General features: G+C 41.6%; 1 protein-coding gene across 1 annotated transcript in view; it reads right to left on the reverse strand.

Moving 5' to 3' along the window:
- The window catches only part of LOC109529333 (membrane-associated phosphatidylinositol transfer protein 3), a 58,001-nt gene extending 35,162 nt beyond the window's left edge, over positions 1–22,839 (reverse strand). Inside the window, exons 1-2 of the mRNA XM_019892660.1 lie at positions 22,160–22,839; positions 13,043–13,138 (exon numbers count right to left, since the gene is read on the reverse strand). Of these exons, the coding sequence (XP_019748219.1) occupies positions 13,043–13,138; positions 22,160–22,184 (121 nt within the window). The 5' untranslated portion in view covers positions 22,185–22,839. The remainder of the gene's footprint in view (positions 1–13,042; positions 13,139–22,159) is intronic.
- Between the last annotated feature and the right edge of the window lie 4,095 nt (positions 22,840–26,934).

The following is a 26,934-nucleotide window of genomic DNA, read 5'->3' on the forward strand; positions in this document are numbered from 1 at the left end:
CACGCACACACGCACACACGCACACACGCACACACGCACACACGCATTAAACCTACATATAATCAAAAAAATTAATAGGATCACAAATGTATCAACTTTATCTGATGACTGCTTTGTGGTTTGAATCATTTCATGTTGGTTGTTGACTTTAGCATAGTGAGAGGATACATTGCGATATCAATATTTTTGCCCACCCCATTTTGTCATATTTACTGTCTGTGCAGTTTTATTGTGAATATACGAGTGTGTTTAAAAAAAAAAAAAAAAAAAGTGAGTGGCACATCAAAGACCCAATTGGATGTTGCTGTACGGATTCTGGTCAGACTGATCTGGAAAAGATCTGAGGTGGACCAACTACATAAAGGTACTGGAATGGAGATTTCTTTATTGACCAACCAGTGGGGCTTTTGAGGTGTCTTCATGCAGCATTTGATCTTATTAAATTGACTCTTACATTATTCTAACTGACATTGTATAGCAGCATTTTGCATTTAATGTTGCCCCTCTGTGCATCCATTGCTGCCTGGTCACCCTGGAAGGGGGATTCCCCCATCTGCTGCCCCTTCTCAAGGTTTCTCATTTTTCCCCTGATGTTTTTTTTTTTTTGTTTGGGTTTTTTTGGGTGGGCGGAGGCTCCTTGTCCTCCTGGGGGTCAAGATCAGGAGATGTCGTTAATATTTGTCAACTGTGAGCATGTGAAGCCCTTTCAGACTTTTCTTTGATTAAACGGGATGTAGAAATAAATTTGACTTGACTTGAATCAAAACTGCGGAATATAATTCAAGTGGCCCTGATTGCCAGTAGTTAGTGGATTCCACGAACCACAAATGTGAAGCACTTCTCAGAAACAATGTTTATAAAAATTATTAGTTCCGTGATTCACAGGAAAGCAAAAAGTAGTTTTACAATCAGACAGTAAAAAGGTTGTCGTGATTCATACTTGAAATTCATGTGTCGTGGCGTGTCAAAAGGCTCAGCCCACATACTGCATTGTAAAATGAAAACCTCGATGACGCCCCATCCCTGATTCCAGCTTGAATTCATTTGGCTGAATTGTCTTGGAGGGCTTGGTTAAAGTCGGACCCCATGGAACAGCCCCCGCAAAAAGTCTTGACTTCCTGTACTATTTACAGCACGGATTTGTGAGACTTTGTCATGGATCTTGTCATGTACAACCCATAGGAACTGGCCAAAAATTGCCATATTTTAGCCAAGATGACAAACTTCCTGTCCATTTTCAAATTCAGGTCCTTGAAACTGTTTTATGCAGTCCAACACTATGAACAAGCCCACAAAATGTTGTATTGATTAAATAAGCTGGTGGCAGGTGTTTTTTTTTTTTTGTTTTTTAGCAGCTCCTGAATTCTAAACCGTGTGAAAGCAACTCTAATTGTTTTCAGCGAGTCCTGCTGTGTTGGCAGTTCAGCCTAGATGAAGAGCACCCCCTGCGGCGGCGGCTAAAAACAAACAGCTGTGCCGCAAGGTGTCAGGCAGTCACGGTCAATGATAGCTGAGACTCTATTGGACACTTGTGAGGCTTACAGCACAAGGACAAGCGGAGCCGGTTCGAGTGGTCGGAGTGTTTTTATCAGCAGGCTCTGGATGAGTCATGAAATGGTGGTGGGAGAGCAGAAGGGGGCAGAAAAATGACAGATTCTCTCATTTCTCACTCTTCCTCCCACATACGCCGACGTGCTGTCCGTTTGGATCGCGCAGCGCGGGCTCAAATGGTCAGCGTTTGTTACGAGCTATTGGATCAGTATTTGGTCAGTGGGCGAATGCAAAGTGAATGTACTTCGCTCAATCTTCGGATGGGGAGGGGCGGGGCCAATTTGGAGTGCACCCCCAATATGCACTCCCTCCTGATGGAGGCAGGGTGCTTCAATGTGGCTGTCAACAGACTTGGGATCTACATGATGGATGAAATGATGGATTTTTGTCCATTGTGAGGACTTTGATCGATATAAACTTGTTTGTGTAGTCTCTGGAGGCCTGATAGATGGACGACTTGGCAGTGACTGCAATTACTTCAGACCCAATAAGTTTTCCGCCAAGACTGCGCAAATCCAGTGAGAGAAAGCAAATGGAGAGCGAGCCAACTTTTCAACAAAATAATAACAATTAGTTCTAAGTGCCCTAATTTCGAAGGTTTTTATCCTAACTAAGGCACTTTGCCCTTGCTTATGGACAAGGACAGGCGATGTCATCAACGCACTTTGAGCCATATAATGAACAAAATAAAAAGCCAAGCATAAGTACAAAAGGAAAACACTCGCAAGAAGGCGGCGCCGGCTGCCAACTCGCACCCAGACGCTCAATTATAGACCAACAGACTGCAGCTCCTGGCATCAATCACGAAGACACTCCCCTAAATTACCTGGCCATTGACGCGCGAGAGTATAGAGTCAACGCAAGAATACAGTGGCGCAAAAAGTTCTTCAGTGTCTGTAATTTCGTGTGACCATGGCCTAGTTGTCTGATGTTTCCGATTCTAACTTCGGCTCATTTGACTGAATCACATTTGAGGAGTTGAAGTACGACCTTTTGGAAATAGCTCAAACAACAATTGACAAAGAACGAAAATGGATGACCTTCCATTTTAGCTAATGGAGCCTTGAGACTTTTTCCTGCTTTTTTTTCTTCTTGGGCTCATCTGTCCTGCCCCAGGAGTGGCTTCCTGTTTATTTTGGGAAACAGATCCTTGAGACTTTTTGCACACCTCCTGTCATGATAAATAATCCCATTGGAGGAGGGGGGGAGTTGGTTGAAGTACCACCTGTTGGAATTGGTCAAAAATTGCTTCTATTACCATACCGGCAGACTGCTACTTCATTTCTGGAAACAGGCCCATGATATGTTTTGGAGTGTCTTGTCATGAAAGACAATCTCGCCAAATTTAGATATAGTGTTGATCGATGAAGCTGCTGTTGGGGGCTTTTTTTTTTTTTTTTTTCATTCCAGGCAGGCTGTCAGAAGCCTCGGAAATGAAAGGCAATAGGGGAAAATGCTTTGAAGTGGCGGCGAGGAGCGAGGACGTTGAGGGAAGTTGGTTAAAAAAAATAATAAAAAATTTGAGACATCCTTCAAGCTGTCAGCTCGCAGTGAGCGGGTATGGAGGGAGGGAAAGGGGATGGGGGGGGGGGCTGATTGTTAAACGAACTGGAAAATTTCTGGAAATTCCTTGATCTCATCTTGTGGGCGCGGGTTGCAATTATTGCGACAGCCTTTGTTTAGCATCGTTCCACATCTGATGACGCACAATCAGATGAGATGGGAGGATTTGCTCGTAACGTGTGAAGGTTACAAAGAAATGGCAATGAGACAGCAAAAAGGCCTCATTGCCTCAATACATTACTGAGAACAACTATTAGCTTTCGGGCTTTAATGAGTTTGTGCTCAGAGGTATTACTTTCAACAAAGTATTTAGTTTTTCCATGATTGACTTATTCTTTTTTTTTTAAATAGCCAAATTTTGTTCATCAATGTAATGAACAATGAAAAGCACAAGCGTCTTATTTTTTTGCCAATGTATTCCACGCAATAAAGATGAGAGATTGCATAGAGCAGACTTACAGAATGCAGAACTGCATGAGGTCCTCTGACTTGCACAACAGCACTAAACACCTTTAGCTCACGAAGAATACAGAAAAAAACTCTGGGCAATGAACTTCATGCTGCTTCACCAACATCAAAGGAAATATTACTTGATTACATGAATTTGAAAAAAAATCCTCACCATTATGTAATTAAATCAGAGGTATCAGTTACATTTTGCGTATTTTTTCCAATATCATGAATATCTCGACTGCGTCTCTTTTTTGCTACTTCCTTGTTTCAATTACCGGAACAGCAAAAAATATTCAACATTCAACATATAAAAATGTACTGTAGCACTTGGCCGGGGCAGGATTAATTTTGGTTTTAAAACTGTAAGCATACAAGTGTGTTGTACATGAACTCTTGCTTTTGAAGAGGATAGGGAGGGACCAAGGCATGCTTCAAATTGCGGAAAAAAAACACGATTAATTGACAAACCCGTCGACGCAAAGAGATGATCAAAGGAAAGACGGTTGTATTTAACACATCAATATTATTAGCTATTATTACTAGCCTAAATTACACGTAAGGACAAAGTGACGTGACATCACACGTGGGTAAACAAATGCACACTAGCTAGCACTTCACACAAATGGTATCAAGTCATTAAGCTCAGCCTTTGGCATTCTCTCATGATGATAAACGTTAGCAAATAGAGGAAAAATGTAACGAATGTACTGCTCGAAAGACCTAAAACCAAACTTTTCCCTCCTCACTCGTTTTCACTTTCCGAGGCTAACAAGTGAGTATTTCAGCAAATAAGGAAAGCTAGACGACAAAAACGAAAGAAATGCATCGGTGAGTAGACAATTTTGTACCGTTCTTAATAAAGAGACTGAGAAATAAAGACACATTGTCATTCCAGCATCCAAAGCTGGCCTAATACTGCACACGCTAGAGTTGCTACATTGTCGTATTATTTCTTGGTGATTTCACAGTACACTTGCGTCGACATCCTCTTTAGCGGGGCCACCCTGGGTAGAGAGTCATTTCAATGATGTAACATCTTCACTGATAGAGTCGCGATACCCATGATGGAGTCCAACTGTCATTACGCTGCTGCCACCGCAGATAAAGGGGTGCTTTGAGTCTCTCCATTACGCTTATGGCAGCCATAAAAACAGTATTCCGATGGCTTTGCTAGCTTCCCAACACAACAGCAGCTTGCGTGTCCTCAAAAATCATGGCCTTGCTCAGTGATTCTCTGGTTAAGTCGGCCACTAGAGAGCTGTAATTACCTTTACCCTGCAGCCATATTTCCACAAGGTGCTACGTTTTCCATTATTTGGAATGTGCATCACAAGCAGAGCTACTAAAAAAAAAAAACATGCATAAAATGACAGGGGAAGGCCTCCAGTTTGCTTCAAAGTGGAAATTTCATGATCGTTTCAGCCATCATCAGGGGTCCCATCAAAGACGAACTTGTGTGAAAGATTTTGTTTGATTGCAAACAAATTCAAACCATGTACACTAGACAAATGGATGATGTCAGATTGGGGAAAAAAAATGTCTCATCTTTGTATCTCGGCTGAGCAAGGCAATAAATTCTATTGACTCTTCATAGCACCTCTGTATTAGTTACAAATTAATTCCCCCAAAGCCAGTCTCAGTATGTATTCACACCAAAAATATTTTGATCTGCTTGCAACAGCATATTTAATATTTTTTTTTCGTTTGGTGCAGTTTGTATTCACACTGTACTTTTTGCAAGTCAACTATATTCTGTAAACACATCATAGCATGTGACGATCAGTGCTACCATTGGATGAAGGTAAAAGCGCAAACCCAAAAATGGAGGAAAACCCGTAATTCCTACATGCTGCATTCTTGCTCTGCGTATTGGTGCTGTTATTAGAGCAGCAAAATAATTTGGAATGTCAAGAGCCGCCATTCAATGCACGTTTTGCGATCACCATTTTTCAAAATTTTGGAACGGCGTCGGCAAATGCAGTAACCGGAAGGAGCGTGTGCTTTGCGTGCTTCGACCCACAACATTGCTAGCAGCAGTCACAAAAGACGACGGATCACGTATGATCAGCATTCACTGCGGGCTAACATTTCCCACGATTCAAGGCTACGGTAGCTTGTTGAGCCCAAAAAGACATTTACATCCTGTATTTGGTGCGAATTGGAACCCAGCCGCTGGGGGGCAGTGCCCTCCCCTGGGGGTGCACTGTTCCCCAGTGCCGGTCCCAAGCCCGGAGAAATGGGGAGGGTTGCGTCAGGAATGGCATCCGGCGTAAAACTTTTGCCAAGACGACCATGCGAGTTGGTAGGACGGTTTACAGGGGCGGATGGAAATTACTGACTCGCTGTGGCGACCCCTGAATAGGGACGTGCCGAAAGGAGAAGAAGAAGATTTGGTGCGAATTGGCAGTGGTTTGTATTCAGTTCTGTAGCGAACTGCATCGAGTCTGTTTGGAAGTGCACCAAGACCCCCTGGAAAAAAAAAAAAAGGATCTCGCTCCAGCTGCTTCGTCCGTACCAGGATTTGTTTGTGTGTAGTCACAGTTGCATAAAAGGTCCGGGCCGGCGTGGGAAATGAACCCCGGTCTGTTTAAAATGGACCAAACAGTGCAGATGTGAATACATACTCAATACGAAGGTTTGGCGGGTATATCTGTCATGGGTAGACGCACAAAAATAAAAAAAAAGAACCCGGAAGTGGTGCCGAAAAAGACACAAGATGCGCCATTTTGGTTCAAAGCAGCCATTTGAGTTATTTCCAAGGCTCCTTCAAAGATGAACTTGTCATATTTTCTTCAACTGCAACCAAATTAGAACCATGTATGCTAGACATATGACTGACGCCGAGTTGCAAAAATCTGTCATTATTTTGTATTCAATGTGGGCTCAGCATAGCAGCAAAGTTAGATGACTCACTGTTGAACACAAAACTGTAACAACTCAGCTCCCCAAGGTCAGATGACGACTCAAACAACAAGGCCCCTGTGCTGCAGTTTCACAAATGGACACTTAATAATGTGAACAGGTTTAACATAACAGCAGGCACAGAAAAATGTCAAGGCCCTTTCCCGGAGACGCAAAGGAAGTCGAGCACAAGTGGCTGAATTCAGGGTGAATTCTAGTGCTTGTACTTTGAGGAGCACCTACTAAATAATTCACCCAATTAGATCAGAGCCAGGTTTCCGACACCGATGGGCGAGCTTATTTGCAAAGCCTTTTTGCCAACACCACAGAAATTAAAAACTACTAACTCAACTCTAAAGGTGAATTTGCAAAATGAAGTTGCCACTCTGAAATGATTTAGGTGTCAACACACTCTATGAAATCAAATCAGGAAAAATAAATGCTCGCGTCATTCAACCCTACTCCCCGAAAAACAAGACGCCTCTATGAAGCGATCCCAAACGAGTTGAAGCATTATAGGAATAAGCTCAAGATAGCTCCTCCGTATCTATTCACACCTTGACAATGCAGTCCTTAGGTCGAACTCAACTCAACTCATATTTATAACATACGAGAGCGAGAAAAGAATCCCTTTCAATGAGGAATGACGACAAAAAAAAAAAAAAAGTGACAAAAGCTTGAATGTGTTTGAATGTCTTTTGACAAACACTATTTCTACAAGGCTTGGAACATTTTGTTCAATGACGACTCTCCCCTCAAACTCTCTTTCAGTGTTTGGATTGGAGAAGGTACACGGTGCACAAATGTGTTGTTTGCAAACGCCTGCAGGAATAGGCTCTTGGCTAACCTTCACTCTGAGTCTGAAGTGGAAGGGAAAAAAATAAAATACACTGACTGTCTACCTTGGATGTTCAAATCATAATAAAAAAAATTTAAAAAATGAATGCAGCAATTTTATATGCCGCTTTTCTGGACACTCAGACGCTTCACAGTGGATACATTATTCATGCGATCATAGATTCATACTCTGATGGTGCTAAATTAGGTTCTGCCCTGGGGCAGAGTGACGGAAGTATAGCTGCCAGTAGGCGTCAACGAGCCCTCCGACCGCCGCCAAACATTCACACAAAAGGTGAACAAAAGTGTGAGTGACACCGGAGGCTGCGTGGGTGAAGTGTCTTGCCCAAGGACACAACAGCATATGGCTGGAACAGAGCAGGATTCAAACCAGAATGTCATACTTCCTGCCTGTCATGATCTTGTTTTTGTTTCGATTAGATTTGGTTTGGTTTCATAGTTTGCAGTTTTGGTTCTGTTCCGTAAGTGACCAACAAGTTGCACTCGAGGGTTTCTCCTCCAGCGTCGCACCTGCTGGTCATCATGTCATTTGCCTTTTTCGGACTGCCACGCCGACGACTCCGAGTCGGATCGGTGTGTAACTGTCATGTTTGTTTATTGATTTGGTTGTTTCGGTTGCGGTCACGTGTTGTTTTGTTTGTCGTAGTAATGTGTTTTGTTGTTACTTTGGTTCATTGGCGTTTTCAGGACTTTGTGTTTTCGATTTAGCTTTTCCAATGTGCTTTTGTGAGTGTTTCCGTTCATATATCTTGTTGAGCATACCCTGCTTCTCCTGGCTCCCTGGTCCTCCAGCATGGCACAAATATAACAGAACGATCCGACCAAAAATGGACCCCGCAGGACCAGAGGAGGCCTGATCCCGTCATCATCATGTCATTAGCTTTTTTTCTGTTAAAAAGACTGTCCAGCCGACCACTCGGGGTCTGACCATAGTACCACTGACATGTTTTTTGGTCTTTTTTTGTTACTTTGAGTTATCTCCTGCTTTTGGGTCCTCTATCATCACACAAGCTTCTTGAGACTTTTTTTTTTTTTTTTTTTTATGTGTCTACTCAAAATAAACAATTGAACTAAATGTCATGTTTTGAAGCGAAACTGGCTCTGGGGGTTCAAAAAAAAAATCACAAGCTAAAGTATTACTGGTTTTGCATTTTAGGATGAGGCATCACATTTTGTTGCCATGGTCAGCCCAACACACAAAAACTGAAACTTGTCACACTTTAGTGCCATCTATCTGTCTTGTATATATGGTTCAAATTCAGTTGCAATCAAATTCTATCAGAGATTTTTTTTTTTTTTAAACAAACCATGCAATGGTGAAAATGACCCTGACGTGCCCAATCAAAATGATTGAGTTCCTTCCTGTGTCTTTTCTGACATGACTTCAAGAGACTTTTTTTTATGTCTACTGTTGATCGATATAGATGAAATTTCATGTTTTTAAAATGGCATTGGGGGATGAATTTTTCCCAGAATATGTGGTTCAAATTTGATCGTGAACAGAGAAACTTTCTTGGAGGAGTTTATCTTTGAAGGACTGTTCGAAATGGCCCAAAATCATCCAAAAATGGGCATTTCAAACCAAAATGGCAGACGTGCCATGTCTTTTCAGGCATGACTTCATTAGACTTTTCGTTACTTCTACTCACGCTAAACACACCTACCAAATTTCATGTGGCTAAGTGAAACTAGCTTTGGGGGATTGTCCCCCCCAAAAAAGTAAATAAAAGTTAACTGCCACTTTGAACCAAAATGGCACACTTGCTGTGCATTTTCAGTTTTAGCTTCGAGAGATTTCTTTTTGTGGGGATGCTTGCCATTGACACGGCGAGCAAAGTTCATGCTGCTAGGTGAAATTGGCTTGGGGGTGGGGGTTGAATTTCCCCCAAAAAGTAGGAGGTGAGAATGTGATTTATTTGGCCTCAGAAATCAGATTGAATAAGACATGACGCAATTCCAGATTGTCTGCGCACATTCATTTGTCTGGCTCTCCTGTGTATTGTATTCTTCGTTCACAGCAGCTTCACGCAGCCACCGGCAGCATCTTATCTTCATCAGCTGCTCAGTGAGATACAATTTTCAATATTTGTCCGGACGCAGCGAGGCGTCAGCTCATTCTTGTGGTGTGCTCTCATTGGATTTTGCATCTGTTCCTGCGCAGTATAGAAAAAGTTTAAGAGGCGTTTCATTTGCTCGACATGCCGTTTGTCGCTGCACGTACTATTTATACTGCTGAGTCGGGGCTAATATTTGATCTTGACGGGCTGCCACCCCAGGGCCTCCCGCGGCTGCCAATTCAATCTCCACAATGTCGATCGGTGCAAGTCCTTGACAAATTCGTCGTATTGTTAATCCGAATTTGATGGCATCCATTTGCATAATGAGGCGAATTGACAGACAGAGCGTGAAAGGAAATCCGCCGCGTGGAAATTATGTCTGTATACGAATACGTGTTTGCCGTAGCGAAGTAAACGTTCGTACAATGCAGTGTTAACATCGTGCAGCGTTGCGTGCCCCGTGCTCACGTGCGGAAAGACAGGAAGGCAGCCACTTTGGTTTGAGACGTCCATTTTGAGTAGTCATGTTGGTAAGTTCTCGGTGTCCTTTAAAAAGATATTCAAGTGAGCCCCTGAAGGCAGTTTGTCTGAGCAACATGAAATTTGTGGACATCATGAGTACAAAACAACATTTCATGAAGCCATGCCAGAAACACAAAAAGACGGTTCGAAGCAGCCCTTTTAGTGTCATGTTGTTATTTTTCAAGTCCTTTAAAACAATTTAATTCAGCCATTGGAGGCAGTTTCACTTAGCAACATATTTGGCAGGCATGTCGATCAGAAGTGGACCTACAAAAAAAGTCTCACGATGTAAATCCTGAAAACAAACATTTTGTTTTGGAGCATCTTTCTTTCAATTTCTCTGGGTCTTTTAGAAAAAAAAGAAGAAAAGAAACATTTCCGCCATGTCTGATGATGAAAAAGTGGCTCACAGCTCACACCTCGGTCCCAAACGGGCCAAGGCCAGGTACCGGTAGTTGGGGACTACTGCTGCACAACAACACTCAGACGCATCTAGGTCTAAGTGGCCGTTTTAGAGACATTTTGGCAATTTCCACAGGTCCTCAAAGACCAACTTGTCCTAGATATTTTTTCCAATTGCTTCCAAATTTGGGCGGCATGGTTGTTGACTGGTTAGCATGTCTGCCTCACAGTGCAGAGGTGCAAGGTTCGATTCTCGGCCCCGGCCTTCCTGTGTGGAGTTTGTATGTTCTCCCCGTGCCTGCGTGGGTTTTCTCCGGATATTGCGGTTTCCTCCCACATTCCAAAAACATGCATGGCAGGTTTTTGGAACACTCTAAATTGCCACTAGGTGTGATTGTGAGCGCGGATGGTTGTTTGTTGATGTGTACCCTGCGATTGGGTGGCAACCAGTTCAGGGTGTCCCCAGTCTCCTGTCTGAAGACAACTGGGTTTGGCTCCAGCACGTCCCGCGACCCGGAGGATAAGCGGATCGGAAAATGGATGGACGCTTGCAACCATCGTTACTATTTTTTTAACAACTGTTCCAGAATAATATGTGTTCTTGTTTTAGGATTACAATTAAAAAAAAAAAAAAAAACAACGTTGTTGCAAGAATATGACTTTTGATATTGACTAAATATGACCATTCTAGTAAGATTACAGTACAATGAATATTTTCACACGGAAAACATGTCGTCATTGTTATAAGACTACAAACCCTTTCAAATCTTTCTAAATGCAATTTTATTGATTTGAAATGTTTTTCATAATAGACTATGGCGTAAAAATTAAAATAACACCATCCTCATACAATCAGGACTTTTCACCTCCCCATTTTTTTTGTCTAAATAAATAAGAAATACTCTTTGGGAAAAAAAAGGCTAATTGTCAACTCTGTCAAAAAAAAAAAAAAAACTTTTTTCTTTCATGTCCGCGTTACAAAAAGCTTTATTCTTATAAGATAAGCACAGCGTAAACATGTTGGCTGCTACTGCTTGGTCATTAACAGAGAGTTGAAGGAACGCTGAAGTATTTTCAACATACAGTATTCATATTAGAAGGCTGAGTATCTGCAAAGACTTTTTGGACAGCTAAGAATATCAACATGGTTTAAAATATTGTCTGTATGGTTAAAATTTCATGATGCCAATTTTCACTTGAGAAAAAAACATGCATGAGTGAATTCGTTATCTCGGGAGCGCAAAGCTTGTCACAGTACGTTGAGCTCGACTTTAATCAGTTTTGTCGCTGCGGGCTTAAAGTGTCTCTAAACATAGAAAGCGACAGGCCATTTAAATGTCATTGTTGGCGTGCTACGTCTTTGCCCTGACAAAATTGATTTTAGATTTCATGATAAAAAAATCCCTCCCTGACTTCGTATGCATTCAGGAAAGCCATTTAATTGGGCGTTAGTCCACACATCGCGCTCCATTTGCGATGCCGTTTTTGAGTCCAATCTACAAAGAATTTACACTCAAATCAAAACAAAGAATCATGTTGAGATTTTTCTCATATCCTAAGATTCTGACTTTTTATCTTGAAAAATAACACTTCAATCTTGTTAAATGTTTTATTTTCAGGCTTTATCATGACTGACAATTTATCCTGAAAACAAATGTGGGCAAGTAACTTTTAACTCATAAGATTTCAACTTCTCTTAAAAATTAATAAATCAATAAAATACCATCTACTTATATTAAAATCGTGACATTTTCCTCAGAATGAGACCACATATCTCAGAAAAGTGCAACTTTACTTTTGTAAATACAGTAATGTCATTTTTTGGCACATTTTTTTTGATTGTGTCTTTGAACAATGCAAATATAAATTCTGACTTTTTTTGTCTTTAAAAAAAAAAATCTGACTTTATTCTCAACAGATTACTTTTTCTTGAAAATAAAGAATAATCTAAGATTTTTTAAAATAAGAAATAAGTTGAAAAAGTTGGACATTGCCATATTATTCCTCATGAAAAAATATGCGAAGATGTTGATCCCTTTCCGCAGCTTTAAATATGAACATGTTTGCTTTCCGCTTTGCCGTTGGTTCATTTCAAGCTAAAGCCCACAATAGCTTGTGAATATGAAAGACATTTTATTGAATGTAATCATTGAAACCCACAAACTTTTCCCCATGAAATCACTCAACTTCCCGAGGTTTTCCTTAGCCGATCATTCCAGCCATCTCCCTGAATTAATGTCTTCCTTTAACGACGTCAATTAGCCTCGAGGTGCACTCGCGTCCCATCGGCAGTGTAAATATCCCACGTGGCTCTCTCTCCCCGCCTCCAGCTGCCGGGAGCGTGGCTTCATCACCGGCCGCGCAAATCCTCCTCCGCGGTACGCTGTGCTAAATTGCCGCGCGTGCCGCTGATGTCGTTAGCTTTGTTTCTGTTTATTGTCAAAGCCGTCGATAGACATGCGATTGGCTGGCAACCAGTTAACGGTTTACCCCGCCTACAGCCCGATGACAGCTGGGATAGGCTCCAGCACAACAGTAACCCCCCGGTGAGGATAAAGCGGCTCAGATAATGATGGCCGGATCTATATATGCCTGTAGCTAACTGTGGAAAGTTTAAACTTGAACGCAATCTAGGCCCTTTAATCGATGGGATTAATAGCTAACTAACTTTTTGGCACACGCTTTACGAAAAAAGAAGCAAACGACAGTGGGATGAAATAAAGGGGAACACTAACCTCGGGCGTCGAAGAACTCTTCATCGGAGCTGTCCACAGATTCTTGCGCAATATTCTGCAGACACCAGTGGGTGGCGCTGTGCTTGTGTGACGAACCTTTGGGGTTCACACAAACACAAACACATGGATCATTGAAACAACGGATATCTCAACATAAACATTGCAACAACACAGATTGAAAATCTCACAATACTCACAGGTACTTATTCTTAGTCCGATGCGAAAAATAACTCATTTTACTGCAGCTTACTGAGTCATTTAGTTATGAGACTCTTCTTTGTGTATTTTATGTTTGTATTATACTGCCCCCTGGTGGCCAAGGCATGCACACCACAAGGGTGACAATGTCAATGGGTATTGAAGTCTAAAATCACGATGCACAAATTGTTCAATTCTTAACATGCTATTTAAATATTGCATGTTTTTATAAAGTATCATATTATGGTATACTATTTTTCTTTTTAAAACACGTGACAAAACACTGCAGTTTTGTTTTTTGTTTTTTTTGGTGCGGGGGAAGGGGCACTGGAACGGATTAATGGCTTTTCCATTCATTTCAATGGGGAAAGATGGTTGGACAGAAAAATGTTTTGCGCTTCAGATATAGATTTATTATACAGCATGTCATGAATACAATACATCTTTATTGATATTGCGCTTTCACAATAGCTGCACCTTTAACAGAGCGCTTTACAGAAAGGTTAACATTCAGCGCGGATTAAAAGAGAGCAATAAAAAGTGTTTGGGTTGGAAATAGATTAAATTAAATCAATGTTCAGCACTGGCTCTCGAGATGTTTCTCTTTTATGACTACCCTTGTTTGTGTGTACTTACGAAAGGAAAAGCTTGAAAGAAACAAATGTTGAACAACACGTGACATTTGTGATGGTGACAATGGCCCAAAAATAACACACCGTGGGTGTTTTCTATTGATTGCCTGCAGCATGTGCGTGCACTGGATACAATAAAACAGTTCAATAAACGCCTGGAACTCATTCTGCTTTCAAATGAAGAGATGGATGCACCAAACATTCAATTCTCAGCTGGTTGCAGAATTTTTGCGTCATCTAAAACAATGATTCACAGTGCGGGACATGTAAATCAAGTCTTGCATGGAGGAAAAGGAATTAAATGTTCAAACGGTGAATTATGAGGCAGTGGCTGAAACTTGTTTTTAATACAGTCCAGAGCATTTGTATTTCATTTTTAAGTGAATGCATTTGCGTTCAATCTTGTAAAATGGTTTGTTTTGAAACATTTACTTGGGTACAATTTCTTTGGTTCCATACGGTACAACTTGTAAGATTTCAACTTTTTGAACCGAATGTTTCACAGTTTACATCACAAAACGAATTTCCTCTTGTGAAATTGCAACTTTTTCCCCAGCAACAATGCAACAATTTTGATATTAAAAAAGTGACTTAATTAGTATTGTAACTCAAATAAGTGGAATATTTTCCGCATGAAATCGTGATTATTTTTTGCCGTTAGATTTTACACTTACAGTACACTGCTGTAATATTAAAATAATTACAACCATTTCTTGTTGGGTTCAGGCTTTCTTATTACACAATGCAAACTTTTTTTCCTCGCATATTATAACTATTTCCTTGTAGCAATACAACTTCAATCTTTTTTTCTTGTCAAATTTAAATTTTATGACTGTAAAATGATCACTTTTTTCCCCTCATGTTGGATGAGGAAAGGCAGGAAAAAAAGAGGAGCTTTCAACTTTCTGATATTACACAATCTTTACATCCGTACAAAATTATTTCTCATAGAACTCCCAACATTCTCCTCACAATAGTTCATATGAAATGTATTTTCCTCCTATTACCTTTTTTTCCTCAGAGGTCAGATTCTTTTTTCCACTTGTAATATTACAACTTTTTTCCCCCCCTCAAAAATTCAAATGTTCTTCTTGTGATATTACAAAGAAATTTCAGGTGGGACCTTATTTGAACAAAACTGGTTGTCTTTAACATATTAAATTTTGGAATTATCGTGTCTGGGCTGTAGCATGACTCAGCACGATTACACATGAGACTGTTCCCATGTTCTTGTTCTTGAAGGAGTCCCTTGGCAAGAGCCTTTGAAAGCAGCAGAGGATGGACAGAGCTGACTGGATGACGATACTCACATTGGTGAATCGCCAAAACTTGCTATGAATAGCTCGCCCCTCCAATTCAATCAAAACTAATCGTGGCACAATCAATTGCTGCAGTTGATGAGAGGCAGCGATCGCATTAATCTGCCTTCCCCAAAAGTCAAATGAGTGGCGCACACACACATGATCACACACGCAACAATACGACCACACACGCTAGCATGCACGATAACGCCATTAGACTGGACGAAATCCATCCTCACTACGGCAGCGGGTGACAGCCTCCCTCTTCGTGTTCGTCACTTGAATTTGCCTCGCTGCCAACGGCCCACAGTTGGGTTGTGTTCGCCGTTTTGCGTTTGTTGTGGCTTTGTCCACTGCGATTGTCACTTTCGATAGCGTGCGCACTCAGGCACGACTCCAGTGAAGGTCGCAGCAGTACTTGTTGCTGCTTTTTGTTCTCTCTTGTTTATATGAGGACCTCCAAGCGGCAACAAAGGGGTCTTCGGTCTCTGATTATGATTTTTTTTTTTTTTTTGGGGGGGGGGGGGGGTCGCTTTTCACATGGTTTGTCCACATGTTCCTCAGCCAGATTCTGACAAGTGTCTGTTTTGGTTGACGTTTGCTCTCGTGCCTCCTCTTGTATCCGCAGGACTTTGCAGGTGCTGCTCGTCTTACTTTTTGCTTTTTGTCCCCTGCTATTACAACCATGTTCTATTGATATTTTTAGCTCTCTTTAACTTTCAATAACCATGTTACAACCAAAAACAAAACAAAAATGTTGAAATGAGAAAGAGAAAAAAAAAATGAAAAAAATGCTGAAAAGTGCTGAAAAAAAAACCCAGAACTAATTCAAGGTCAAGGTCAAGGTCATCTTTATTGTCAATTATGCTTTATGTATGATATGCAGCATAGATGAAATTTCTTCCTCCCAATCCGCAGTGCAAATATGCATGCAAACATGCTGTGCATTAAACACACACAGCTGAGAAAAGATAGCAGCTACATTGTATAAAAAAGACATAATATGTCATCTAAACAGCATAAACAATGGCACTTGTGGCTATTGTAGGTAAAGTGAGGTAGTGCATTGTGCAATACGCAATACACAGATGTCGGATAATGAAGTTAATTGAAAGTACGTGTTCCATTCTTAAAACGAACTAAAACTATTGTCGCGAAAATGTTCTTTGTTTACATCTTTGTCACTCAATTTCATACATGAGCTTTTGTGGTTTATTTTAACTGTATTTAGTTTGGTATGTACAGCCCTACAAAAGAAAGATCAAACAGGCATTTGGGAATTGTACCTTGCTACATAACACTCACTGAGTGACTTTTTTTTTTTTATCTTGCACTCTCCAAATACACCAATAATAAAACTAATTTAAACTGATTTTAAAAATTAATAACAATGAAACATCCCACTGGTCTAAAAACTCATTAAAGCCAACTGAATGTTGTTGGTGCTCCCTTTTCACTCTCCTTGTTGACACCCAGATTCTCCAGACAGGTTTCAACAGGTGTTATTTTATGATTTTCAAACTCTCCGCTTTCCTTTTTTTAGCCCCAAACCTGGTGCTGTTATAGTTGTTGCTTCTCTCCTTGTTAATCTAAAGATCCCCAATCAAGTTTCAACCAGTGTTGCTGTTGCCTTTTGCTCTCTTTTCCGCCTTGTCTATGCCATGATTGCCAGCTAAGTTCCAACAGGTGCTTTTTGCTCATTTCTTCTTGTTGATTGCTTGGTTCCCAACAGGTGACTTTTGTTAGTTTTTAATGCTCCATTTTCTTCTTGTTGAACCCCAACAAAGTCCCACCATGAGTTGCCGTTGCCGTCTGTTTGGTCTATGTTTTCTCTTCGTCTGTCCCCTCCAGACCATAAAGACCACTGATACTACAGTACATCACTAAGCTGCTGAGCAGAATGGGTAAAATACAGGAGGAATAATAATATTGCCATTTGCGTTCGTTTATGCACAATTTTCTGTGTAAAAAAAAAAAAGCTAAAACGTGAGCTCTCAATCAAAAGAGAATGGAAGAAAAAAATACGTTGGCTCCTTTATTCTCCACATGAGATTCACAGATTGCAGTCGTATCAGTCGGCTGAATGTCGTGAAAAGCCTCGCGCCGCTCAGCACCTTTTCACCCCATCTATTTACCCACCCAACCACCCATCAATCCATTCCACCATGCAGCCATTTGACCCTTTCCACCATCCATCTATCCTTGCATGCATATAGCACGCACCACCAATTCGTCCCAACATCATGCAGCTCACAGATATTTATGCCCATCCCCCCATCAATCATCAACCCTTCATTCATCCAACCATCTATCCACCGACCTACTCATCCATCACACCCTGCACCCATCTAAAACCATACATTAACCCAACGAATCATCTATCCATCCCATCATAAACACAACCATCCATGATCCCACCATCCATCCATCTAGAAAAAAGGCAATACCAGTGTGCCACTCCCCTGCCATCGCCTTGACCTGAAACATTGGCGAGCAGACAACGAGGCTTCACCATGACATACATCCATTAAGTTCCAATTCAGGTCGTTTTTTGTGCTCAAACACGATGCAGCAAAGCTCATCGACGGAAGGCATTAGCTCAATGGCAGCTGCCTGTTGAACAGGACAATACCATACAATGCGACGCAATATACCCGCATATACGACGAGACAGCAACAAACAATGTCTAGCGGAAGTGGCGCTTTAGCATTCATAACACAGACAGAGGACGGGGGTTTATAGGTGCTGCTATTTTTAGCCAGCCGCATAACAGAACAACAAGTCCATGCCCGATTATTCAATTGGGAGACAAATAAAAAGGAAAACTTCCAGATTGATGGCTTTTCATTTAATACCAGGAATATAAAATGCTCAGGGGGGCTATTACTCACACTATTAAGTTGAAGTGAGAGGGGAGGAGGAGCTGCACCGATGACAGAGATGACTGTGAGCAAATTGGAAAGAAAAGCTAATCTTATTTGTTGTTGGCAGACATATTGACTAAACAAATGAGCTATGGCCTCAGGAGATGCTACCTAGTGCCGATTAGTCACCAAAAAAAGATAAGAAGGTCGACTTTGTTTTCACATAATGACATAAACCTGCTAAAAAGCAGGTTTTAATTTCATGTACCAGTGGGTGAAAGAGTGAAAGCCGAGCCTTTCATTTCGATCCAAATGCTGCCAAATGTGACAGATTTCATTACGGAAACCACTGAACTCGTCGCCCGTAACACTGATTGTTCTGGATATTTTGAAAAAACTATGAGTTATATTGCCCAAGCAGGAAAACGAGCAAAAGTAGTTGTTGGATACTTGTGATATGCCTTTGCCAAGATGACAATTGCAGACGCAATGTTGTCCAGTGTTCGCATCATCCACTCGCCACCTCACCAATCCCCTTTTTACCAATTGAGGAAAAAAAAGCCATGATGCTAAATGAGGTTATCTCTGTGCAGCATGCTGACTTATAAGCATATTACTGTGTATGAAGTGTTGATGATCACTGTGTTAAGACATTCCTCGCTCGGGATGGGTGAGTACCAATACCTAGTATCGGTATCCTGCTGATACCAGCCACGATACTTAAGGCAAAAAAGTTGTTTAAGTCCTCGGCAATAATTGATGCTATACTGTAGCAGTTTGACACATCGGAGAATCAACATCTGCGTCAGAAATAAAGGTTTTCCTTCATAATTATGGTCATTGTGTTCAATTTCATTTTATATATCAAAAGTATTAAAGGTATCAGTACTCGGAATTTTGAGCACGTAAAAAATGACTACTCATCCTGGTCTTGAACAGCCATTGTTCTCCCAGCTACTAGTTGACTTTGTCATCAGTGCACGAGCCACTAATTACACTATGGCTGGCTCAGTCCAGGGCCGTAGCTAGTCATTTGAGGGCTCTAGGCAAAACACAGTCATGCTCAAATGTGGGTAGCCATCCCGAGCCAAAGGTAAGTAAGTGTCTACATCCATCCATCCATATTCTGATACGCTTATCCTCACGAGGGTCCCGGGCGTGCTGGAGCCTATCCCAGCCGTCTTCGGGCAGTAGGCGGGGGACACCCTGAACCGGTTGCCAGCCAATCGCAGGGCACTCATTGACAAACAACCAGTCGCGCTCACAGTCACACCTAGGGACAATTTAGAGTGTTCCATTAACCTGCCACACATGTTTTTGGACTGTGGGAGGAAACCGGAGAACCCAGAGGAAACCCACACAGGCATGAGGGGGAACATGCAAACTCCACACGGAGCTGGAATCGAACCCTGCACCTCTTCACTGCGCCGCCAAGATAGGAGCTATTGTTTCCACCCAGTTTCGAACTCGGGACCTTTCGTGTGTGAGACCAACGTGACAACCACTACACTGTGATATTTTTTGCAAGTTTCAACCAACAAAAATGGAAGTTAAAATATTGTAAGTGTATTAAAACAACCCCCCCAAAAAAAATAAAAATATAAAAAATATTGGGCAGTCTATAAATTAGAAGGGTTATAAAGAGGAAGTTCACCAGTGCCTTGAGCAAAACATGGCAAAGCACTAGAGGCGGTCGATATTATGTCATCTTCATCTCTTTCCTCATAAAATTGCACTAGCATGATGTAATTATCTCTCATTAAAAGCAGGTCACTTCTGTCTAGGCAGAAAGATAATTTGGGCAAATCACCCAAGAAAGAAGCAAAGACAAAGCCGTCCTTTTATGAGAACAATATGCTAACATTATAGTGTACGCTAACAGGTCATACTGTCCTGGTGCTGCAGGCAACAACTTTTTTTTTTAAACGCAAGGAATTCTTCAAATAACACTGATAACCCAAAAAATATGAAGACATATTTTAAAATATTGTGGAGAAATAAAGGAATAAAATTTCGAATATGTGAATTTGCAGGTGCTGAACCCTAAGTATGTGGGCATCCACTGTCCTGACATGAAAAAAATGGGGGTTCTCGTTCCTGATCCGTCCGCGGCTGCTGTGTTCCTCCCCTCCCGAGTCTTGCAATGTGAGACCAGAGAAAAAACTAAAATAATAATCATAATAATATTCCGAAACAATCACAACATGTTACAGGCATAACGACTTAGCGTTTAGTGCTTTCTGTCACATTGGCATGGCTGTGTATTCACACATAAATGACCATTTGCAGTTTAGCATTTCAATGCATATGAGATGTATGCCTGTTTAGTTGAACATAAGACTATTTATTAGGGTGAATGTCAACTGGTGGCTTCACAGGTTCCATGTACCTTCTGCCATCTGGTGGAAGAGCATATAATTGTTGTGCCTGTCACTAAAAAGCGTTGGCATTAATAGATGAACAAAGATAACCTCTCTTGGAATAAAATAATCACTCAGTTGAAACCCTAATTTCAAAGCCTAGCCCAGACTTGAAATTGGCATTTCAAACCCTGCCTGGAAACCCTTCTTCAAAAGCATAAATCTAGATTGGAAATTTAAATACCAACCTTGGATTGAGACCAAGTTTGAAATCTTAACCTTCACCAATTCTTACCTTGGCTTAAGATAGAATTGTCACTGTATTGTGGTTTGAAAACTCATCCAGCCTTGAAACTCTCATTTGAAACTATATGCCTTGTTTGAAACCATAATTTAAGAGCCTAACCATGGCTTGCAAACCTAAACCAGGGTTTAAAATTCAAATGTTTCAAAATCCTCAACGTTATTAAAACCCTACTATGAAAGCTTAAGCTGTCTTAAAAAACAACACGAAACCCTCATTTGATATTCTAAACCTGTCATGAAACCATAATTTCAAGCTGTAAACTTTGCTTAAAACCCTACACAGGTTTCAGATCCTAATTTGAAACCGAACGCTGCCTTCAAACCTTAACATTGTCTTAAAACCTTGCATTCAAATCTTACACTAATTTGAAACAATAACCCTTGTTTGAAACCCTACCACATGTGAAAAATCATAATTTGAAACCCTAAATTGAAATACTAAACCAGGTATGGAAACCTAATTTAAAACATGAAACTTTGTTTGAAACCCAAACCTTGCCTTCGAACCCCATCACCATCTTGATACCGTAATTTTGAACTCTAACACTTGCCGAAACCCTATGTGAAAACCTTAATCGCGGCTTGATACTATAATCATGGTTGAAAGTTCAATTTGAAACCCCTTGCCTTCAAACCCTCATTTGAATTCCATAACCTGCCCCCAAGCACTAATTTGAAACCCCCATTATTGCCGTTTAACCCTAATTTGAAGCCTTAACCTTGGTTTGGAAGCCTGGTTTAAAGGCAATACTGTACTGTACACTACTTTTAAACACCCAAACAGCCATGAAGCTTGAACCCTTAATTTTGCCTTCAAAGGTGAATTCAAATCTTGACTTCAGACCCCAATCTGAATCCCTAGTTTTACCTTTAATCCCTAATTTGAAACTTTAATCCTGTTTTGAAGCCCTAACCTTGGTCTGAAAAAAGATTTAAAACAATAACACTACTTTAAAATCCTAATCTTGTTTTGAAGCTTGACGCCTCAACCTTTTTGTCGAACCCCAACTCAGGCATGACATTCGAATAATATCTAAAAACCTTAATTCCAAACCCTAACCTTGCCTTCAACCCCTGATTTAAAACCCTCACGCCACCTCCAAACCATAACCCTGATTTGAAGCTACAACCTTACCTTGAAAGCTTAATTTGAAACCTTAACCCTGGCTAGAAGCCGAAATTGTGCTTCACCTCTGGATGACAACGTTACTTGTGACACTACCACGACAGGGACTAAATTGTACTTATATCAAATGAGATCAAAAGGGAAAAAAATGTATCCAGCGTACTCTCTTTGCTACTTCTCCTTGTCTAACCTGAAATTCTCTCGCATTTGAGCAGAACACGTTAGAAGCACACAGCGAGGTGTTCACATTCCAGCAGATTGAGGCACACCGTGGCGGTACCTGTTCACCCAGCACACAGGGCGGGCATGCATGGAGATGTTTCTCTTACCTCTTCCTCTCGCCTCCTGAGACATGCTGTCCTCCGCACAGAGAGCTCCTCCTCTTCACTCGACTAGTCGATCACTAAAACGAAGAGGACGAGCGATGCGCAGCGCTTCCAAAACGCTCCAGGAAGCACACCGACGCGATGTTGACGCCGCAGCCGCCCGATGCGCCTCCTCACGCGGCGATATGATGCCGCGCTTCTCGCTCCGCATCCACCTGTGTCAAGCGAAACGTCCAACCGCCCCCGCCCGCACCCGCTTCACCGCAGCCGCCGCCGCGCATACTTTGGGGAGGGTTTGTTGTCTCTGTGCAGACTTGGCTCACATTGCCACCCAGCAGCTCTTCTTCCTCCTCCCTCCACCACGTTTTATTACTCCAGAAGAAAGGAACCGAGAACTGGTCTGGAGCGCCACTGCCTCCTGCAGTGCGCCCGCCCGAGTCGGCTGAAGGGCGTCCTTCTCCCAGGCGGTCACCACCACTAAAACTGCCGCGATGAAAACAAACAAAAGCACGAACTGCGGTTTGATTGCACAGGTCCCTGAATGCTTGGGGCTCGTTTCTAATTTACGTCAATCAAGTGCAGCCTATCACGCGCGTTCATCAAGATCATGGAACATTGGAGACGTTGCGTGTGCCTCAGTCACTACACGGGCCAGCTATTCTCAAGCTGTTTATCTCTGTATCCCCAAAAACAACTCTTTGTTCAAAGGCCTGATATCGATCCTGTTCATTTGAATCAGGTGTGTGCAACAGGGAGAGATGGAAAACATGCAGGAGGGCGGCCCCCGAGGACCGGAGTTTGACAACTGTGATTTTGAGGGATGAGCTCCTGCACCAAGTGGAGGACTTGAAGTATCTTGGGGTCTTGTTCATGAGTGAGGGTAGGATGGAGCGGGAGATCGACAGTCGGATCAGTGCAGCGTCTGCTGTTATGCAGACGCTGTATCGATCTGTCGTGGTGAAGGAGTTGAGCCGAAAGGTGAAGCTCTCACCAATGGTCACGAGCTGTGGGTCATGACCGAAAGAACAAGATCCCAGATACAAGCAGCCAATGAACATCTCTAATATCAACTGATGCCTATAGACGAAAACATTTTTTTTTAATTACTTTTTTTCTTGGAGTGACAGTTACATATAGAAGAAAAAAGCTTTCGGATATCTGTCCACTGTCGTGACGAATGTGCAACTTTGATATGAAGACTGATTGCTGTCCACTGTCGTGAGTGATGGATATTCAACAAAAGAGTTTCTGAGTTCGCAGTCCACTGTTGTGATCACAGAGTAGACAGTGCTTAAAATAACACCAGCATTAAGTCCGTTGTTTGTCTCTTGCGTTTTCTAGGGGGGGAAATAGTAATGGAGCAGATGACTGGCCTGAAATCCAGCAGTGATCCGCACTAATCTGACACGACGCTTTATAGCTGCTGCCGCTTTTGACCCACATGGGCTGTAAAATAAGAGTCCAAACCCTCAATACCATCACCGGTACACCTCAAAGTGAACCTATGTCACCTTTTTTTATGACCCATCTCACCTCATCAGCACACCAGGATGGAGAAGCCATGGAAAAAAATGTGTGAAAAAAGAAACACTCCATTACAACCAAACTTATTTACAACCTCGAGCTGGGAAAACACATCAAACTATTTTCAAGTAATTATGGCCACTTTCATGTCTCATTCAGAGATGATTTGTCCAAATTTGACCCACATAGACTAGAAAAAAAGACTACTCTGAATTACACTAATTAAAGGTAATCTCTCTCTCTCTGTCGGTGTGTGTATTTATCTCGGCTTCCCTGCGAAATTTGTTGCCCCCCGACCCACCCCCCAATAAGTGGTAGAGAATGGATGGATGGATGGACAGATGGATTACCTTCAATTAGTGTAGGTTTATTGACAGAAAAGCCATTGTTATGTCTCAAAATATCATTTTAAATTGTCTTTCTTGTATCGAATTGCGGCGGCCCGGTGGCCCAGTGGTTAGCGCGTCGACCTCACAGTGCAAAGGTACCGGGTTCAATTCCAGCTCCAGCCTCCCTGTGTGGAGTTTGCATGTTCTCCCCGGGCCTGTGTGGGTTTTCTCCGGGCACTCCGGTTTCCTCCCGCATTCCAAAAACATGCATGGCAAGCTGATAGAACAGTCAAAATTGTCCCTAGGTGTGAGTGTGAACGTGGGTGGTTGTTCGTCTGTGTGTGCCTTGCGATTGGCTGCCAACTGGTTCAGGGTGTTCCCCACCTACTGCCCGAAGACAGCTGGGATGGGCTCCAGCATGCCCCGCGACCCTTGTGAGGATGCAGCGGATCAGAAAATGGATGGATGGATCGAATTCTATTCTTCAAAAAAGCGATTTTTCGCTTTGTGTCAAATTATTAATTCTTATATTGATACGTATCGTATCGGTGAAAAAGTCTGTTCATGGACCCTAGTGCCAAAGACGGCAAATTGAATTAAATCTATCTGAGATGTATTGTCTCCACATACTCGGGGTTCTAATAGACCGCCGCCGCTTTTCTTCAATGCGGAGAGAGACATGAAGTATTCATTAGCAAATAATTTATTCAAACATTAAAAGCACACAGAACTTTTTAAAAGGGTTTGCAGGCATCTACGCTTGACTCGCACTGCACAATATTTAAGGCTTTTCCCTTTTACAACACAATGGTTTCTACATTTATAGATAGATGGATTGACAGATATGTTTACACCTTTTTTTTTAATTTCAGGCATGGACGCTTGACTCGCCCTGCAGCTTTATACACACACATGCACACGCACGCACACACACACACACACACACACACACACACACACACACACACACACACACACACACACACACAATTTTCTTTTTTGAGGAAATGCAGTGTATTGAACCCGTTCAGTCGGGGTAAAATACACTTGGTACGTTAATGAACTCCACTGAGACCATTTCTCCAATTGCTCGCAAATTTGAACCATTCATTGCGAGACAGATGGAGGGATGATCTGAGAATGCAAAGAATTTAAATTGCCTTTCATGACATTTGATGGCTGCGAAGCACATCACCAATGAAACAGGAAATAGAATTAACCATAAAAGAACATATTGTTTGAGCCTTAAGTTCTTGATCCAGAGTGCAGTGGCAATCTTTATAAAGCATTGATGTACTATTCACATGCACATGGTAATGTGTGTAATCACTAAGTTTATTTTTATACAACAAAACAAATATTGCACCCATTTTAAGGTTGAATCTCTCGGCTAATTCACTTTTGTATGGGTCAAGGTTCACCAGGCAGTCCTCTGAGAAATGCCGATCACAGACAAACAGCTCTTTCCCGGATACACTTGTCCTGCTGTCTGCTCGGAGAAAGTGGGCGTGTGTTTACTTAGCGAAATTTTGAAAGAGCGGCGGGGAGACCACTCGGAGCGCGCCTTCATTGGGCATGCATGCGAAAAATTTCAGAGCTGCGGAGCTTCAGCCAGGGAAAGTGGCCCCGTGTTTCGTCTGCAGGAGCGGTATGGGAATGGTTCCTCAATCTAATAAATGGAACATTGAGGGCCCAATCATTTTCTTGAATTGGGTGGAGCTGATGTTTAGAGAGCAGGAATGGGCAGGAATGTGCAGAGATTGGTCAATGGAGGAAAAAAAACACTTTGGGGCTGTAATTAATGATGATTTAGCATTTTAAAACAGCTAAAAGTTCCACAAAGTTGATTTTGCATGATACAGACCCTTTAACCCAATAGAATACAGGTGTCAAACTCAAGGCCTAGGGGCCAGATCTGGACCGCCCAATCATTTTTTGTGGCCCACAAAAGCAAATCAAACATGTCAACTTCTACAATGATTGCTAAAATCTGTACAAAATAATTCAACTTCTCATATGTAATAAATGGGTGAGATTTTCAAAGCATTTTTTTTACAAACCCTTCATTACACTAACTTAAACAATCGTTGAATGAGCCATTATTCTTGACTACTTCATATGTTTTCACAGTCATAACGGCCCTCCAAAGGAAACGGTCACTACCATGTGGCCCATGACAAAAATGAGTTTAACACCTCTGCAATAGAACATATTGCAATTACAATAGAAGAGGACACTGAAGGGAGAATCCGCCAGAAACAAACAAAAACTGAAAGAGGCTGCAGTACAGGCCTGGAAAAGCATTTCAAATGAAGAATGCAACAGTCTGGTGAAGTCAATTAATCACAGGCTCGATGCAGTTATTGGATAAATATTAAATGCTATTCTCTGTAATGTAATAATGTCTGTTCCATTTGATTGCTCGCTTGAAAAATGGGTGGCTTCATAAAGATGGTATAAAATAAGGTGTTGAACTAGATGTAAATACAAAAAAATAAAAGCTGAAACTCTGAACTTTTATTTCATATTCATCCTTTAATCTGAAGCCCAAATATTTTCAGTTTCCAATAAAAAGAAATGAACTGACCTTGTTACAGTATTCCAATAACTTTGGAGGGGACTGTACATAGATTTTCGCTATTCGCAAACCAGCTCTGTCCCGATCCTCTGCGAATAGCAAGGTTCCACTTTATAGTTTGAAGTTGTAATATCACAATTCACCACTAGATGACAGGTGTGGCTTAGCTGCGCCTCCACTGGGTCTTATACAGCCAGTATACTATGTGGGTGGGCCGAATCATTTTTTTGTGGATTTGGAAATTACTTGCAAGAAATACATAGCACTTGAATAATAATAATACTTAGAATGAGTTGTTTTTTTGTAAAAAAAATATCTGTCTATCTATCTATCTATATATATATATA

This window comes from Hippocampus comes, unplaced genomic scaffold (genome assembly GCF_001891065.2).
Source record: "Hippocampus comes isolate QL1 unplaced genomic scaffold, H_comes_QL1_v1.1 scaffold72, whole genome shotgun sequence".
Classification (NCBI taxonomy): domain Eukaryota; kingdom Metazoa; phylum Chordata; class Actinopteri; order Syngnathiformes; family Syngnathidae; genus Hippocampus; species Hippocampus comes.